Source organism: Ixodes scapularis, unplaced genomic scaffold (genome assembly GCF_016920785.2).
Source record: "Ixodes scapularis isolate PalLabHiFi unplaced genomic scaffold, ASM1692078v2 PGA_scaffold4__175_contigs__length_147842914, whole genome shotgun sequence".
In the NCBI taxonomy this organism is placed as follows: domain Eukaryota; kingdom Metazoa; phylum Arthropoda; class Arachnida; order Ixodida; family Ixodidae; genus Ixodes; species Ixodes scapularis.
The window spans coordinates 18,355,965-18,374,196 of record NW_024609879.1 but is presented as its reverse complement, the minus strand read 5'-3'; the positions used below and the strand labels follow the sequence as shown (position 1 = coordinate 18,374,196).

The following is an 18,232-nucleotide window of genomic DNA, read 5'->3' as shown; positions in this document are numbered from 1 at the left end:
CTAAGAGGGGAAACTCTTATGGTTATTGTTTGTTAAGAGGCCCCGGGACATTGCTTGACCATCAGCGAAGCATGTGATCACGTGACATGATGTTTAGTAACGTGGTCATGTGACATAAGGTCACATGACCACATGCTTTTCTGGTGGTTAGGTGACTCTGACATGTCAAAGAGGACCTATAAATGCTATACATTTAGAGCATTCTTAGGATGAACAAAAGAGAAATGAAGTTGTTTTGCCACCTCTTTTGGACATTGTTCGCACAAATAATGTGTCGTGCTCAGTGGAAAGAAAGGGGGAGCAAAGAGGTGTTTTTACACTCTAGCTTGAAAGCCAACACATAAGGGCATTTCCAGCATTGTTCAAAAGCTATTTCTGTAGTAACCCAAGATGAATAACTCGTAAAATAGTGTTAAAATGTCTCTACCAATAAACTAAATTCCTATTGAATAGCTCTCCCAGACTGTGAAACTAATTCGTGGTTTGCTTCTCGGTCGCTTTTCTTTGGTCCTTTTTTTGAATGCAGACTGTCCGAAGGTTAGCTCCAGCAAAAAAATATAACTTTTTTCTTTTCTGGCATCTCATCTTTTTTAAAGAGCAACACCGCTGAAAACTTGAATTGTGTTTTGTTTACGTTTATACGGCCGGAAGTTAGTCAGCTCCCAATGGGCTAAAGTCGAACTAAAACAAATGCCTAGCTAATGTCGCTTTAGTGTGGCGACAGCCAAAACATTACAGTATTGTCTCGTTAATATTGACCAGGGCTGGGTAGTATTCTGATACAAATATATTGTGATACAAATGTAAGGCAATATTATATTATTGGTATACAAATATATTACAATAGTATCTTGGTGATACTTTTGAGTAACTGTATCGAGATACATTTTGAAAAATGTATTTGTATCTTGTTACAATTGCTCTAGAAAATGAAGTGTTGAGTTTTCATGATAACCTGAAAAGCATCTTTCTGGTGAACCTGCTGCATAACTCCCTCTACAAAAGGGGTGGAGGGGGGGGGAGGGGGGGAGGGCGGGAAAGTATAAATATGAAAAAGGCGCAACAAAAAAATAATGTGAAGATAAGTTCCTCCCACAAAGCCCTGCACTCCTTTTACTTTGGCGTATCAAATGCTGGAAAGGAAGTGAGTGGAGAGAAGGAAGGCTGCCAATCATGGGCAGGAGGGAGCTTGTAGGAGCCTCTTTTCCTATTACGTCGTAACAGGTTCTCTGCAGGTGTGCAGACTAGGGTGCCTTAGGGCAGACAGGTTCGCTCCGTTGTTCAATCTCTCCGCCCTGGGTGACTCAGAAGCACTTGGATGCAGTTTAAGTTACAGCCTTGCTCAAAACAGGGTTCATTTTGGGCAGACAGTTTTTGTCAGGCATGGCGAGCAGTTGTTGGCCTCCAGTACCTATGTGGGTCACTGGAGGCAATAATATTTTTTTGTGGTATTTAGGGTGGCAGTTGTGTATAGATGAAAAGTCTAAGGGGAAGGGCATTAACTGACACAAAGAGAGGAACACAAGCCCTATTTAATTCGCTATGAAGTGTACCCTTCCCAACTTCACCATATGGGGAAAAATTTATTCCTGTAAGTATCTATACAGTAATATCTCATCAACTCAAACTTGGCTATTCCAAAATGTTGGTTAAGTCGAAAGAATGTAAACGATTTCTGGACTGACCTCAGATATCTCAAAAACATGACAACAAATATTACCCCTCCCCCCGCAAAAAAAACAACAACACAGACAGGGCACAGCAAACACTGAACTGGTGGCCTAAACATTGGTTGACGAAGAAACAGCGATCCAAAAAACTAACACAGAAAAAATAAAAAAAAATTGTACATCATAGCGTGCCTGCCACAACATGTAAAGGTCGAGAAAAAAAAGTCCAGTGTCATGAGCACGGAAACTCACGAAGCAGCCTGCATCTCAAGGACGTTTATTGTTGTATGCTTTCTTGACCCCCCTCCCCTCGATACTGCTTGTGTTGTTTGCTGACAATTTTGTTGCGGTTGTTTTGTTCTCTCCAAGGCGCCGTGTGCCGTGTAAGTGTTAAGTCAATTGGCGCGATTGTTGGAAGGGTTCCATTCGCATCATGCCGAATTGGTGCAATGAAAATTTTATACCTCGCTTATCTTGAAACTCCACTTATCTCCAATTTTTAATGCGGCAGCATTAGAATGCTGGTTTCGAGTTGTCACGCACGTTACAAAACTTACGGTTTTGTAAGTTGTCACGCGCACGACACTCTCATTTGTCCTAAGCGCTGCCGTCAGCACGTACCAAACTCTCCCTCTCTCTCCAGTGCTGACAAACTGACAGACACCGCCGGGTTTTCGTAGTCCTTTCATTTTCGACAAAGTCACGCACACAGTTGGCACGGAGCCAGAGGGGAGGAGGCGTCGCGCAACACCTCCTCATTACAAAGCCGTAGTGCTGAATGAGATGGCTTAATCGGAGAGCGCCAACGCTAGACACACATTGGAAACAAGTGTTGCGTCAGCGCTCGGCTTCGAGTCAAGTTTGAGCCAAACGTTGACACAATCGTTGTGTCCAATCTGTGCCCAGCGTTGTACTTCTCCGATAACACCATCTCATTCAGCACTACGGCTTTGTTATCTAGAAGGTGTTGCGCCGCGGCGCAATGAAATGTGGGCGTGCTCAGTAGCCGCTCTGCTGTCAAAGGTTGTTCTTTCCATAGTAGTGGCACGTGGGCTGTAATGTGTGCGTGCAGTTAAAACAATGGATGCGGCTCACTCCACGAGTAATATGAATGCTGTTCCTTCCACGAGTTGTGTGGATGTGGTTCTTTCCACGAGTGATATGGATATCCGTATTCAAGGGCGTAGATGCATTCTGACAGGCAGAGTACAAAAAAGATGGCAAAAACAATTACAGGAAGATCCATTGGTAGATTCTTGGGGAATCCGTTAGCATGACCCTTAGGAAACGCTACACACGTCCACCTTTGAGAGATGCTAACACTGACTCTGTAACGAAACCAAAAAAAGGTGGGAAAAAAATGGCAGAAGCAAAAGAAAAAATGTGAAGGGGTCAGCATTAGCTTTTCCCAAATGGGGACGTGTGTGGCGTTTCCAACGGTCATGCTAACGCATTCCCTAAAAGACCCACCGAGGGGTCTTCCTGTAATTATTTTCCACTTTTTATGACTTCCAGTTAGTGAGGGTTTACTGTATATCTGTATTCCGGAATACTTCCTTGCCCTCTTTGCAGAAGTATGTGAGGGATATTCCATTACAAAAGAGACAAATGTATCTCAATATCTGTATGTTGACCTTAAAATGCAAATTTCTCAATATCTGTATTTTGACTAAAATGCACGTATCTCGGTTTTGGCATTCCGGAATACTCTTTAGAGTATTTCTGCCCATTCCTCATACGGACCCCCGTTGATACACGGATACCCCGCTATGTAGGCAACATTTTCAGGGACAAACTGGGTAACATCCATTTTTCTCTCATTATTGTTGATGGCTTGCATCATGGACAATTTCTGGGGGGTGACGAAGGTGTCTGCCACGACAAACGTGCGTACACCAGAAATGTGCCGCAATCCCTACCGGCACCGACGTCGACCGTGTCCTCCGATCCGTTTGCCAGGTTCGACAACCCCGCGGCGGTGGCCCCGAGCCCTGCCCGTCAGCTGACCTTCAGCTACCTGCTGCCCCTGAACTCGTGGCTGCTGCTGTGCCCCTGGGGCCTGTGCTGTGACTGGACCATGGGCAGCGTGCCGCTGGTCGAGTCCTTCATGGACCCCCGCAATGCGGCCACACTCGCTCTCCTCGTGGCTCTGGTGGCGCTCACCTGGACAGCCCTGTTTTCGGCCTCTGCCCGTCATTCCGACGTCATATTTTTCGTGAGCATACCATTCCAATAATCGCCTTCTGGATGCTCCCGTCCTTGTCCACTGAGGTGTGGAGCATGTTCATTTGTTCTTTTTCTTCTTTCTTCAATAGCACTTTTGTGCTATCTCAAACGATTTCTTGCATGTTGCAATTTATCCCAGTAAATAAACCAGCATGGCATTGAGATTAGTTTTCTCTAAATGTGGAAGAGTTCAGGCAGACTGGTTTAGGCACAACATGATTAGAATTAGGCAGTGCACAGACATTAGCAACCAAGACAAAGCCTCAAAGTTTTGAGAAGGTTTTTATTGCTCTGTCATACTGTGCTGACTTTGAAAGGTTGATAATGTTTCAGCTTGTTTTGTCTACTGGCAGTAAGTAACAAGAGCCTTTGTCAGACATTTGTAAAATTTAGATTCTGCATTCATGCCAGCCTCCCGGGAATAAACATAACTGAGGCTAAAATATAATATGCCGAGACCGACTAGCACTAAAAAAGGTCCGCAGTCCCGAAAGGAATGCTGGGAACTGGCTGCATAGAACCAACTGCAGCAGCGGGCGAGGTTGGGCAAGCTACTACGCCTGCCCTCACCCTTAATTTCTTTGATGTGATCTGATAGATGCTGTAGGAGCAAGGAGGAGTGTACAGGATGTTCCCATAATTCGTCGCACGTTTCGTGCGCAGACATTCACAAAACGTCCATTATGCACTGGGTAAAGCGCGTTCCGCTGCCGCGTGACGAGGCTTTTTCCATGGCGGCACAGAGCCTGTCGCTGGTGGCCTTCCCGTTCCTGCCGGCCTCAAACCTGTTCTTCCACGTGGGCTTTGTGGTGGCCGAGCGCATCCTCTACCTGCCCAGCATGGGCGTCTGCCTGCTCGTGGCGCACGGCTGGGACGCCCTGCTGCGGAACGCCCACGGGGTCGCCCCACGCTCTTCCGGGTAAGTGAATCCCCCCACTTGGTCGGGGGCGCCCCCCAAAAGGCCGACGTCAGTTGGCATCGCGCCCCATAAGGCTGCCCGAGAGAATATGTTGCACGATGCAGGGCTCGTTCAGTTTACTTGCTCCAGCCTGCACCGGTGCAAAAAAGTGTAGCATAGTGCAGAAAAGTGTTGGTCAATGTGCTTCCGGTTGCGTTTACAGATGAGCTGCACTCGTAAATCGAACGCGGCAGTTTGCACCGAGTGCAGGAGATGCAGTTAAATTGAATGAGCTTCCGGTTAACGCAAACTTGCGGCATCAGCCGGTTTTCGTGTTTCGCTCGGCGAGGGTATTAAGGGGCAATGAGTTTCAGCGATAAAATTGAAGCCCAGGATGAGTGAATTTTACTACATCATGGGTTCAAAGGCTTCCAGGGTGTCCTCAGGGGTTCCCATGGCCAACTTTCTTGGACACTCCGTGAGATAAAATGTATTAAAGAAATATCAAAATTCTATTTGATTTGCATTCTCTCATACCCAGGCACTTGCTAAATCCCCCAAGCGCCCCGGCTCGTACTCGAGGCATCATGGGAACGGTGTTCCTTCAGCTGATCGGTAATTTTCGAGGAATTGCATGGTTACACAGTTTTGAGTGTAATTTGGAGTCACTGTGAACAAGCGTTGTGTAGAATGCAAGGACCTGTCATATCACTTTTAACATTTCTCACCAATGTCAGCGTTTTCGGTACTGTGCATGCTGTCCACCCTTCAACCTGGCTGAGCTGCAGAAGGCATCTCTTACATTATTATCATTTTCATACAGCTTAAAGACGCTGATATTAAGTTAGAAATTCTTAAAAGGCTATACACAGCCCCACTGACTCTGAGCTAAATCCTGGTTTTGGTTGTTGTGCTTTCTCGGCTTTTTGAGCATTTCTTGCTAAAACAACGGTCACGAGAATGATAATATTGTAAGAGATTTCTGCAGCTCAGCCAGGTTGAAAGGGGGATCTCATGCACAGTATCATGATTACGCTGACATTGACAAGAAATTTTAAAAGTGATATGACAGCACCTTGGGCTCTATAGGATGCTTGTTCAGGGTGACTCCGAATCATACACTCAAAACTGTGTAACCATGGAATTGGTCGAAACTAGAGATCACTAGGGAGCTGAAGGAGCACCGTTCCCGTGATGCCTCGAGTGTGTGCCGGGGCACTTGGGGGATTTAGCAAATGGTCTATTACAGTCCTGGGAACACTACTATATTTTGACAATAAAAGCAGAGGCCATATAGTGTAACCCATAGGATTAAATGCAAAAAAAAATTTATTGAGCTGTGGAATAAAAACTGTATGCATCCAAAGGTTCAGTTACTGCTTAGTAATATTTTACGACTGTCATCTAAAATATTCTCGGTAAACATTGCAATGTTTGTTGTTCAGTTGAAATTTTCATTTTAGTGCATGCATTGAGGAATTCATGTCCAAGAAAGTTGGGGATGGCCAACTCCCAAATTTGCTCCATCGCTCCTGCCCCTGAGTGAAGCGCTCATTTAGTTTAAGCATGAGTTAAGCTAACTGGAGCCACCCATTGATGCCTACCTATAAGCTCTGTAGTGTGTGCCTTATTGCTTACATAATCAATAAACCTTTGCACTGTTTTTTGTTTTTTCAATTAGTGCTGAGATTGGGACAGGGTTCTGTGCTGCCATTCAAAGCACATAGGCATTCCTCAAAATTAATAAATTAAAAAAACTCTATGTGCACTGTGTCAAAAAAAAAGAGAAGAAAAATGAAAGAAACTGGCAGTTGCTCATTTGTGCTAACAATGTGTCTCTACATTATTCGTTCTTCTTTATCCCTGCCATTTTTTTTTAATTATTGTTTCCGCTCGTTCATGCTATATCAGTGACCACCACAATGCGCGCCCCACATTGTCTTCAGTGACCACCGTAACGGGCCCCCACAATGTCATTTTTTGGTTTGGTGAATATTAGCTAGGCTTAGATGAACCTTGGCTCGTAGAGAAATTTTATTTTCTCTCACATGTTTTGTTCCATGTTCTCAAACTTTGACATTTTGTCACCACTGCTAGTGTTGTATTCCCTAGGACTTTTGGCTTTTGCGATGCATAGTTCATCTTCATGGGTCGAAAAACCGAGTTTTGTTTTCTCGATCGACCCCTGTCCTACTGTAGCTTGTGTTGCACTCTTACATTCTGGGCAGTGTGCAGCCTCATTCGATGCGTTCTGTTGTATATCGATTGGTTTTCGGCGCTCAATTCTATTTGTAAGGCATGCTTTAGCACCAATGTCGTGTTTGTGCCGACTTTGTTGCGCAGTGTATTTTAAGGTGCTTTACCCGTCCTCAAATGGTGTTGCACAAATGAAGATGCTAGGCACCTAGGGGGATATTTAAGCAAAGTTGTTTCATAACTAGATATTCACATTTATTTATTTATTTCACTACCCTCAGTGCCCAGAGTTGTTACAGGGAAAAGGGCAAAGACCTGTAAAACTACAAGATACAAAAGAGCCTAGTACAAAAATGCAATAAAAACATGAGCATCAAAGTTTAATAAAAGTGAATGATTGGGTATTGAAATTTTGAATGAAGCAACTATTGATGTTGACACTAGAGATGTTGGAAGGTGTTTTCGTTCGGGTGACGTTCTGGGATATGAAAGAGTCAATTTGGGCAGTGGTGCAACAGTGATGAATTCAGACCGAATTGATAATTAGAGCAAGAGGAAATGTATCTAGGAGAAAGAGGGAGTTTACTTTTTTACAGTGGGGTTAAAGCAATGAACTTTAAGAAAAAGACTTTCATTATTATGTGAATGCTAACCAGTGTTGTACGTTCCAAAGAACGACCTTCCTGGAGTGGCTTCTTTTGAGGAGAAAAGGAGGACCACCGCCGTTTTATTTTAGAACAGTGAAACTGAAACGGGAACTTTTTACGTTTTCGGCAAAACAACAACAAAAAACATTTCTCTTAATTTTTTTTTTTTGTTGTAATTTTACTTGAATTTAGTAGGCATTTAAGATTTTTGGTAGAGTCTATTTAAACCTCTTACTTCGGAAGTGTTTCGGGAAGTGTTTGCGAGGTAGTTGAAAACAAAAAACTTAAACAAATGTGATCATCCCAAGCAAAAATCAGTCTAGCTTGATTCCAGCTGGACCGCCTCATTTCCAGTTCCATAATCCAGCTGGAAATGGACTGATTGTCGCCTGGGGTGTCAATTCTACACATAGCTATTTTCACCTGCTGACTTTATTTGATCTAGGAATTATCCAGCACAATATTTTGTTTAAATATGCAGATGTAACCTAATGCAACCACGCCTTTCAATCTTAAAAAATGTAACAGGAATGCATTTTTTTCGAACCACTGTATCTTGTCACAGGAACTCGTTCGAAGATCGACAAGGAACGAAAAACAAGCTTTTTTTTCCTGTTTTAGAGGAATGTGTACAACAGTGGTGCTAATGTGTTTGTCCACCTGACATTTCTTAAGCATGTTTTCCAGCAAGTTACTCGAATGAACTGTTAATAATTTTTTTTGGCATCTCTCTCGGTATTTCAGCCAACATTTCAAGCGGTTCCTGTGGATAGGGTTGCTGCTCGTGATCACAACTCACTCCATCAAGACATTCATAAGGAATTACGACTGGTGAGGTGCACTCATTTTCATTGGCCAGAAACCAAGCGGGATCAAATGTTGCTTCAAAGAGTTTGAAATCTCGATTTAGAAATGGAAAGAATGTGTTCGTAATCTGAGCTAATTTGTTACCAAAGGGGCTCGTCACGAAGAAGACAAATAATGGTGGGTTTGCCCTGTTGAGCGTGCTTCTTACCAAGCATGGGTGCACTGCGGAGAAGCAATACCCGCGAAAGCGAGTTTTGCGGGTGTTGCTTCTCCGCAGTGCACCGGTGCTGGGTGAGAAGCGCACTTTAAGGTCGACGTACAACCTCGGTTTTCTGCAGGGACCTCAGTTTTCTGCTGCTCTTAGCGCTCCCCCCTCCTAGGCTGCGATGGGAGCCAAGTTGGAGCAAGGTAAAAAGCGGGGAAAATATAGTAAAGGGGGAGGCGAGCAATAGTGGAAAGCGCGAAGTGTATGTCGGCTTTTAACAGGGTAACCCGTCGCGATTAACAGTTGGAAAAGTGCAAAGATTGCATTTGCATGCTTGGGAGGAAAGCACAATTTCAGAGTGGGATCATGCATGCGTGCACCTGTTGTATTTGAAAAGGAACAGAAACTTTGCAAATGTTGATGTCTACATTGCAATAAAAGTTTCAAAATTAAACTGTGGCTGTTATGGAATCTTCTATGTTAGGCAGAGATGCAATGACAACCTGCTTTCACCATTCTTGATTTTTTAATGCGAAAGCATTAACTGGGGGTCCCATGGAGCTAGCCGACATCATCAGTTTGAGGCGCGAAAACGGCACCTAGATAGTTTTTCTGATCCGAAAGGTCCCATTGGCTGGCGCACGACAACAAGGCTCCCATTGGCCGCTATGTGCGTCAGTTCCAACGATTACCGCCAGATGGCGCTGCGTGCCCGTGCTGCCTAAGGTGCCACAGCGCGCCGATAAAACTAACGGCCGCAACCCCATGCCATTACGGGCCCTGCGCCGAATAAAACGGACACGTTGGCGCGCGCTCAGAGACTTCTGCTCATCTCGCCGCCGACCAGCATGCCGTCGCCTCCATCATCCGTATCGTCGGCGGTGCTTCTGCTCGTCTTGCCACCGACGAACATGGCGCCACCTCTAGCATACATCGTCTCCGGTGCTTCTGCTACAACTCGAAAACATTACTCACACCACAATACTCCGCAGATCATTCTGCAGCGTTCCATTGAACAATCATGCTTTCGCATTTACAACTCATAAGAAGTGCTTAAGTGTCTTCCGACTTTTTTTTTTTTTCAAATTCGAGATTGAAGAAAAAATATTTGCATGCAGCAAGAATCACAAATCCACTCAGTTAGGCATAGTTGGACATCTCTTTTAAATTAAATCTGTAAATCCCAAGGCATCACATTTTCTAAAGTCACAATTCATAAATATAGTTAGATTAAAATTAGCTGATAAATGAACATGTACAAGCTTGGTAACAACCTTTGCTAGTTTATCTGGGTTTTCGTTTAAGTATGGTGCAACTGTGTGAAAGGCTTGGAGAATCTATTCGATATTTGATTCTAAAATATACAGCCGAAACAACTATTCACTTCAAACTCAATATTCACTATGCACACATAACTAACTCTTTGTTAAACAGGTAGCAAAATTTAGAACTTATAAATTTCAGGTAGTTCTCATTACAGTGCCAACCCTCCATGCATGATACCCTAGAAACTTAACTTCCTAAAATTTGCAAACAGAGCTTCCTACCCATCTAATATATTTTATATCCATGCTAGTCTGGAGGACTCTTCATTTCATGTAATTTTCTTGCATTAATTCCACTTGGGGTAAATGTGTGCCTGAGCTACCATAGCGGAAAATTAATTTTAGAAAACCCAGAAACATAGGTAGTATATTGATAATAGTATGATTTTCCCAACTAAATTGGGAAAATTGATAAAGCACGGTGTAGACCGCATATAACGTATGTCGCGGGAGTCGCGAAAATCCGCACTATAAGCGGTACCGCGCTATAGCCAGAACATCAATTTTTCAGGCCAAAATACATGCCATGAGACAACTTACCTTTGTAAAACAATTTATTTCATATTAGATGAAAAATAAAGCTTAGTTTGAGGAAAGTCGTCTTTATTTCATCAGACTAAGTACACTTCTCTCTCAAGTGTGTCACACATTTTGCAAGAAATGAGTAACTTTTGCCTGGCGCAGCCTTTTAACGGTGTCGCGGGTTGCAGACGGACGTTGCGAGCGTTCAGGATTGCTAGCCCTAATCACTTTTCTCCGGTGATGAAAACGCGTGAAAATTCGCATCTTTTATACGGTACGCGCTACGCGCCAGTAATACCTTCAACTTGAGCACAGGCATGAAATGCTCCAAATAAGAAATCCGGGCGATGTTCGAAAACACAAATGCTTAGAAAGCACCACTGTAGTCGAAGTAAACAAACACGACGACACGGGCGTTTCTGCCGTCTTGAGAGTGCCGCCACAACATCGCCGTACGAATAGGTGGATCTTCCCTTCTAGTACGTGCTGGGTTATCATAGCGACACACAACGAAAATTCACAGTCAAGGATAGCGCTTTTACGCAGAACGATGAGCTTCCACCACGCTGTCTATGTCGACGATCACAACCGACGCCATGTTTGCGGATAGAAGAAGTCGGCCCGCGACCGGCATGCAACGCGCGCAGACGCTTCTCCTCGACCTGCGATTGGTCTGTCAGGTCTTTCGTTGTGGTTGTTTCAAACGCAGACGCTATGGCAACTGAAGCCTCTCTCTTCGCTTGTCCCCGCTTCTTCGAGCAACCTCCTTGCCCCCGAGTGCCTCTTGCGGCTAGTGTCGTTATCTAGTGTCGCACAGGGAAGCGTGCTCGCTGCGCCGGTTGGTTGGCGTGGTCGGCGGGCTGTTCCAGAAACCGCACTATAACCGGTATTTCCCTTCACGCGCCTGCATTTTAAGCGGTATGTAATTACATGGAGCTCTATGGGAGGCGAACCGGTAGTTTAAAAAAGCCGCGTTATACCCGGTCCTGCACTATAAGCGGTTACGTTATAAGTGGTCTATACTGTACCAGCAAACAAGAACTATGACCACTGAAATTGTGCTGGGGAGTGTACAGGGAGAGTCCCGACCACTTGTCCAGTGTTCATTGTATATTCAGCCATTATATACACATTTGTAAGTCCGGCTTCATGGCGCTGCCATCTTGCTCGGCTGGGGTGCGCTTGGACGCATCATTTATCCGATTAGGAAGCCTTGCTAAGGCGTTGTATTCAGATTATGGCCGCGTCCAAGAGTGCACCCCACTGAGCAAGATGGCGGCACCTTGAGACCGGACTTGCAAACGTGTAAATAGACTCTTCTCAACTATATCTCATTTTGAGTAAGCCCTGTCTATTTGCTCACCCATTTGCAACAAACTGCTACTGCACCAATTTTATTCTACACAACTTTTTATGTTGTTAATAATGCAAGGCATTTATAAAAATCACGGCAAGACATGAATATGTTGCAAATTCCCTATTATTTTATCAACTTTATTTTTCTTTAAGAGTCAAGTCTTGGCATGATTTTTATTAAAATTCGGTTAACATTACGAATCATGTGCAAATAGTGAATTTTGGGTTTAAAGTGAACTCGGAGTGGATAGGTAATAATAATTACAATAATAATAATGATCACCATCATCATTGTCATCATCATCATCATGTTTATTCAGAAAACAGTGTACAGGTAATTTTTTGGGACCCTCAAAAGCAGTTTTGTGCTTGTGGGAAGGACCCCACATTCAGCAGAGATGACCACGACGAATAAAAATAAAATAACAAAGCAAAAAGGAAAAAGAAAGTTAGAAAAAATGGTCTATCTGTTGCAAACCAGACAGTACAATATGGTACAGTGTTTGCATGGCATAGTACTGTTAAACTATCTAAATTCAAACACCATATTTTTAGTTCCCTTTTCACTGCTCTTAGTGAATCCAAATTAAAAAGCCCTGCTGGTAATTTACTGTAACAATAAGGGACATAGAATGACTAAACCTACTTTCCATAATTTGTAAAAAATTTTGGAAAAAGAAACGCTCGTTTTGTCTTAGAGTTTTCAGCTTCCGTGAAGGTGATTTAAATGAGCTACTGTAACATTGTTTTACGGCAATACAATACCAGTGTAGATTCTCGGACAAAGATATCTGCAAAGAACTTTTTTTTTTTGTCCAGAGTCTCGAATTTTGTTTCATGGGCAATATTACCAACTACTGTACACAACTTAATTTTTGCAAAAACCTAATTTTCGCAGATTTCGTGAATCGCCTAGAATTCACAAAAAATAGGTCCCGCAAACAATTCCGGTAAAATGTAAAAAGAGAGCCCACCGCATCGCGAAAATTAGAACTGACGAATTATTCCCAAACTTCAGCATCTACCTAAATCACGAAATATTGAGCCCGCGAGCAATAAGTCGTTTACAGTATTTGATGCAGTATGTTATCTAATTTTTGCTTCCTGTTGGAGCATGCACCGTACAACGTAAAATCATACCCAAGGATATTGTCACCCAGAGCCTTGTACACCTTGAAGCGAAGTGACACTTCAACCATGGAGTGCAAACGGTACAGACAAAACTCTGAGACGTTTGGCAACAAAGTCCGTGTGAGTGCTCCAGAATAAATGAAAATTCAGCGGAACTCATAAAGATTGTTCCCAGCCGTCCACTTGTTCACTTCTAAGCTCAGTTAATTTTAATACAGTTATATTTATGAACTGTGGCGTGTAAACGACAAAATTGTTGCAGCTATCCTAATCGAGGGGATTTATAAATCTGCTCGCTATATGCTAATATTATTACTTTACTTTCAAACTTAACAAAAAAAAATAATGAATTAATTGTAAACATTGTAAGTAAACAATGAATTACTTATGGCCGAGGCTACATCCACGCGCGGGGACGTAGCCAAGTCGGGAGGAGATAAGGCTCCATCCACGCAAAAGGTCACGTGGCTTATAATATAAGAAGATAATTTGTTTTTATGTACATACTATGCTTTCTTATAAGTAAATATAGGATATAAAAATAAAGAGGTTACATTTCATTGTTGTTTTAAAGTTATTATGTCACATGACCTTACAAATTTTTAGACAATTCATCAATTGTTTACTGTTTTCTAAGACTAATAGCAAATATCATGCATCATAAAAATAGTACCAATATATAGCTTTATAGTTATGTTATCCAGGAGTCACACACACGTGTGGTCGGCGTGCGTGCCATCTGTGCGTGCGGGCGGTGCGGGTCCAACCTCCGGGGCCTCCGCCCATGCATGTGTGCATCGCTGCTGAGGCGAGGCGGAGAGGCTTCGTCGTGTGTGTGGTTGGCTTGGTTCGAAGCGTTTTAGTGTGAGCTTATGTGTATCGAAGGGGACAAGTACGTGCCCACCGCTCCTACTTTCTTGACTTGCGCGCACGCCCGCAATCACATAAAAGTTGTGAGGAAAGTCCCATTAATAACAAACATACTGAGAGCATTCAATCGAGAAAACTGGGTAAAAGATTCCAGAAACAGTTTATTCCATGACAAATAAAACAGTAGCTGATGCGCAGATGCCACTCGTCCATGAGATCACCGATGAACACGAAGCCCTTCTTGCTGCAGAAGTCCTGCAGGGGCCACTTCACGTCCCTGTGCCGATCATTCAGCGCCTAGATCTCGGCACTCTGACTACGATGACACTCCATCGAAGAGAGCCTGTTCTCCGGCCTCGGAAAGACGGAAGAAAAGGCGATCTGCTTCGTCGATTGCGTTCCAAGATCTGAGCGGCCAGCCGACGATACTTGTCAACGTACGCGCTAACACAAACGCTGGTGTTGTTTGTGCGAAAATCGAGCAGGGCGTCAGACACGTTGGAAAAAAAAAAAGCCTCGATCCTAATGCCACTAAACGCCCGCACTTCGACAGCCACCCAGTTATTCGATGGGAAATACTAGGACAAGTATTTCACCGTCGAATCCCCGGCAACCAAAACTTGAGGCACATCATGAGCGCGACCGTGCTAATACTCAAACGGCCAAACGCCTTGTCCGAGAAAACAGAAAAAAATAAAAAGAACACTTCAGAGAAAGTCAGACCCGCTTGCGGAAGACCAGGCAGGCGCAGTAGACAGTAGTCCGCGCACGGCAGGAACGCAAGGTGCAATGGCCGCCGAGCAGAGGGAAAAACAATGGGAGGCTAGACCGGAAGTTGATCGTAGTGCGCCGGAAGTGACGTAGTGCGTGGATGGAGCCTTATCTCCTCCCGACGTGGCTACATCCCCGCGCGTGGATGTAGACACTCCCATTACTTATTGACCAATCAGGATTTTCATGTCCCACCAACGCTGACACCGTCACTGATGCCGATGCCGAATTTTCTGGGATACGAGCTCCTAAACGCTATTGCATTAAAAGTAGGAATATCGCAGTTTATCTCAAAGCGAATATTGAATAGCATATTATTCCGAACTAGTATTTGAAAATTTAAATATTTGCGCAACACGAAACATTATTTTTGATGCAGCTTTTCTGTGCCCGTTTCTGTTGTTTCAGAGCTAACTTCAAATGAGCAGCAGAGCATGTTGTTTCAACGTAGTTTTTCAATTGCCTTTAACACAGTGCAACACACAGAATATGGTTGTTATTGCTGGCTTGTGCATGTTTGTGTGCAAGTGTGCACGTCACATTTGTTTCTTTCTTGAACTGCACTGCAGGGAGTCTGAGTACAGCATCTTCATGGCGGGGCTCCGGGTGAACCGCCAGAACGCCAAGCTGTACAACAATGTGGGCCATGCACTTGAGGGGCAGGGAAAGTTTGCCCAGGCCCTCGAGTACTTCCTCAAGGCTGCCAGGTGAGCCACTCCTCTCCACTTTTGGACTGGAACGTGTCCCACATTTCTCCTTCTGTCGGCAACATTTCGGCGATAACAGGTTACTCGGAACAGGCAAAGCTTCCTTTCATTCACGTAGAAACCAATGCTAACAGCATTGTAAAAGGCCGGGTACAAATGTTGGCACAGTTTGACCTTTTTTGTTCATGATCACGAAAATGATAACAACTGTCGTTTATTACTTCCATGAATGTATTAGGAAGGTCTAAATTTTTATTCTAAGCCATCCTTCATTTTGAGTGAGCCGTATTCTCTGTCAGCAGGCAAATATGTTTCTTGTAGGATGTCATTTCAAAGAAATGTCTCGCGAGTCTTTGCGGCCCGTTGGTTTTCTCAAAAAATATTTTGAAGAGCCCAACAAAAAATTACTAGTTTTCTCAGTTTCTTGCAGAAATATTTTTCTAATCTTATTAATTTTTTATTGATATTTATAAACAGTCTTATTTTTATTATTAAACTCCAGTTGCTTGTCATTTAGTTTTAACAATTATTTGTTCTTATGCATTTCTTGGGCTATGTCATTTAGAAGTAAGCTTAATCTGATGCCAGCATTATAGTAGCTTCAAAGGCCTGAAAAAGGTTGTATTTGTCTAAACTTTTTGCTACTTTTTTATTAGGCACAAATTCTATATTCAGTTACCCTTTTTAATTTATTTGTATTCAATTTGAATTAAAAAATTATATTTGGATATTTGCGCACTTTTCATTTGTACTCTTTTTAATGTTATCAATGTCTGACCACCTGTGTTACTGTTACTTTGGTGCAGTGTGCAGCCAGATGACATTGGAGCTCATATCAACGTCGGTCGCACCTACAACAACCTCCTCATGTATGAGGAAGCAGAGAAAGCATTCTGGAAGGTGAGTTCCTCGTAAATATTTTGGGGTAGTTAACACCTGCCTCTTCTCAGAGACGACCCTTGGTGCTTTGCCTCTACATTGTGTACTGCCAGTGTTAAAGCACCGAAAGCAGCAGACAAGTGGAGACGTATGATCATGATCCACATAGAGGTGAACGCATGATCATCAGCCACTTCGCGTGGGCGGCGTCACAAAGTTTCAACCATGGCAGCATGTGTGCTTCGCAAGTTAAACGCAGCAAGACGCGAGATAAGGCACTCAAGCCGCCATGCCTGCTGCTTCATGGCGTCGCCCCTACGGAGCAGTCCGTGATTGCTCATTCACTTTTACATGGATCGTGAATGTACCTGCCGTGCACTACTTACGACTGGAAGTTTAATGGAGACAATGCCCGCGAATCGCAAGAAATGACAGCTTGATGCACACACTTCAGACTATTTTGGACCATACAGGACAACTCGGGGAGCGCTAACAGACACGTCCACCTTGCTTCACATTCCGGGAAAACCTTCAGTAGTATCTCCCTTGCTGTCTGGTTTCGGCATTGCATTAAGATAGTGGTGTTTGCAAATTTGGAAATGCATTTGCACCTGGCACAGTGGCCAGCCAGATTACCCTGGGGTGAAGGTGTCTATATCTCCATTCTACTTGTCCATTGTTTTTTGGCTCTTTAATCCTCGCAATATGCAGTACCGACTAAAAATACACACTTTGTTTTTTTGCTCTTTAATCCTCGCAATATGCAGTACCGACTAAAAATACACACTTTCTTTGTTTTCTCCGCTTTTCTTCTTAGCTTAGAGGCCACTGCAATGCAGATGCATTGCAGTGGCCTCTACTTTTGAGCTAAGGGTCACTTTACTGGTCTCAGTTCGCTGGTATGATGTTTGGAATGGAAATTTATGGCTGTATAACAGATGTGTGAAGACAACACTAACCCAGCTCGAAAAGGGTCTTTCGTAGCTGCCTGCAACCTGTTTGACTGGAAACTCACATCCTCTCTCCAGCAGATTCTGTGCCCGAGCTCCGGTTTCAGCATGGCTGGTTGCTATTACAGTTCGAGCTAGTGTAAATGACTTGTAGTTTTCGCAAAGACCTTAATTTTGCAATTAGAAAGATGTTGCAAAACATTAATCTCGCGAATATATTACTTGGTGGTAACGAATACCATATTTACTCTCATAATGAACACACTTTATTCCCCGAAAAATTGACACATATATCGGGGGGGGGGGGGGGGGGGGGGGGGGGGGGGGTTGCATTCATTACGTGGGGTAAAATTTGTGCAAATGTTATATTAGGTGTCAATATGACACGGCAAGCCACATGGCACGTCTCCACTGATGGAGGCGCACCCACCGTAACCATGCTTTATAAATTGTGAACCTTTTTAGGGCGCTTTCCGCTTGCCTTCTGCCGAAGGCAAAGTGCACTACGAAGCTCGCTCATAACGAATATTGGCTTGGTGGCTAGCGAAATTGGACGCAATTTGAGACTCGCGGAGCTGAAAATTGGAGGTGCGTTGATTACGCGAGGGAAAAGAAAAAGTCCAAAGATTGGTGCCCGTTGTGGGGGGTGGATTCATTATGTGAGTGTGTTCGTTATGCGAGTAAATGTGGTACCATAGCACTATCACTCGAGGCCACGAAATATACCGCTTGCAAATTCTTCTCCAACCTCACACTCCGCAAAACTCGCAAAATATTGAGACCGTACAAATAAAGTGGATTGTGCAGTATTTGTCTTTCCAAGAGATACTTCTCTAAAACTGCTACAATTGTGCTGTATCTGAGCCCTCTGGGAATGGGGAACCACTATTTCTAGAAAAAAGTCACATCTTGAAAATTAAAAAATTACATTTTTCTGGGAAGAAGTGTAATCGTTAACCTTGTAGCAATAAACTTCCAAGAGCAGAAAAGATGTGCATGCCAGGCTTAGTAACCCAGTTGCTTGTCTCGCCCTACTGTAATTTAGCTCGTAAAATCTGTCGCCCAGCTCCGG

At 43.6% G+C, this 18,232-nt stretch overlaps 1 protein-coding gene across 2 annotated transcripts in view; it reads left to right on the top strand.

Moving 5' to 3' along the window:
• The window catches only part of LOC8028096 (protein O-mannosyl-transferase Tmtc3), a 328,600-nt gene that overhangs the window by 284,117 nt on the left and 26,251 nt on the right, over window positions 1-18,232 (top strand). For both annotated transcript variants that reach the window (XM_042293455.1, XM_040214192.2), the window contains 5 exons: window positions 3,630-3,885; window positions 4,640-4,815; window positions 8,382-8,468; window positions 15,194-15,331; window positions 16,138-16,231. In XM_042293455.1, coding sequence (XP_042149389.1) covers window positions 3,630-3,885; window positions 4,640-4,815; window positions 8,382-8,468; window positions 15,194-15,331; window positions 16,138-16,231 — 751 coding nt within the window. The remainder of the gene's footprint in view (window positions 1-3,629; window positions 3,886-4,639; window positions 4,816-8,381; window positions 8,469-15,193; window positions 15,332-16,137; window positions 16,232-18,232) is intronic.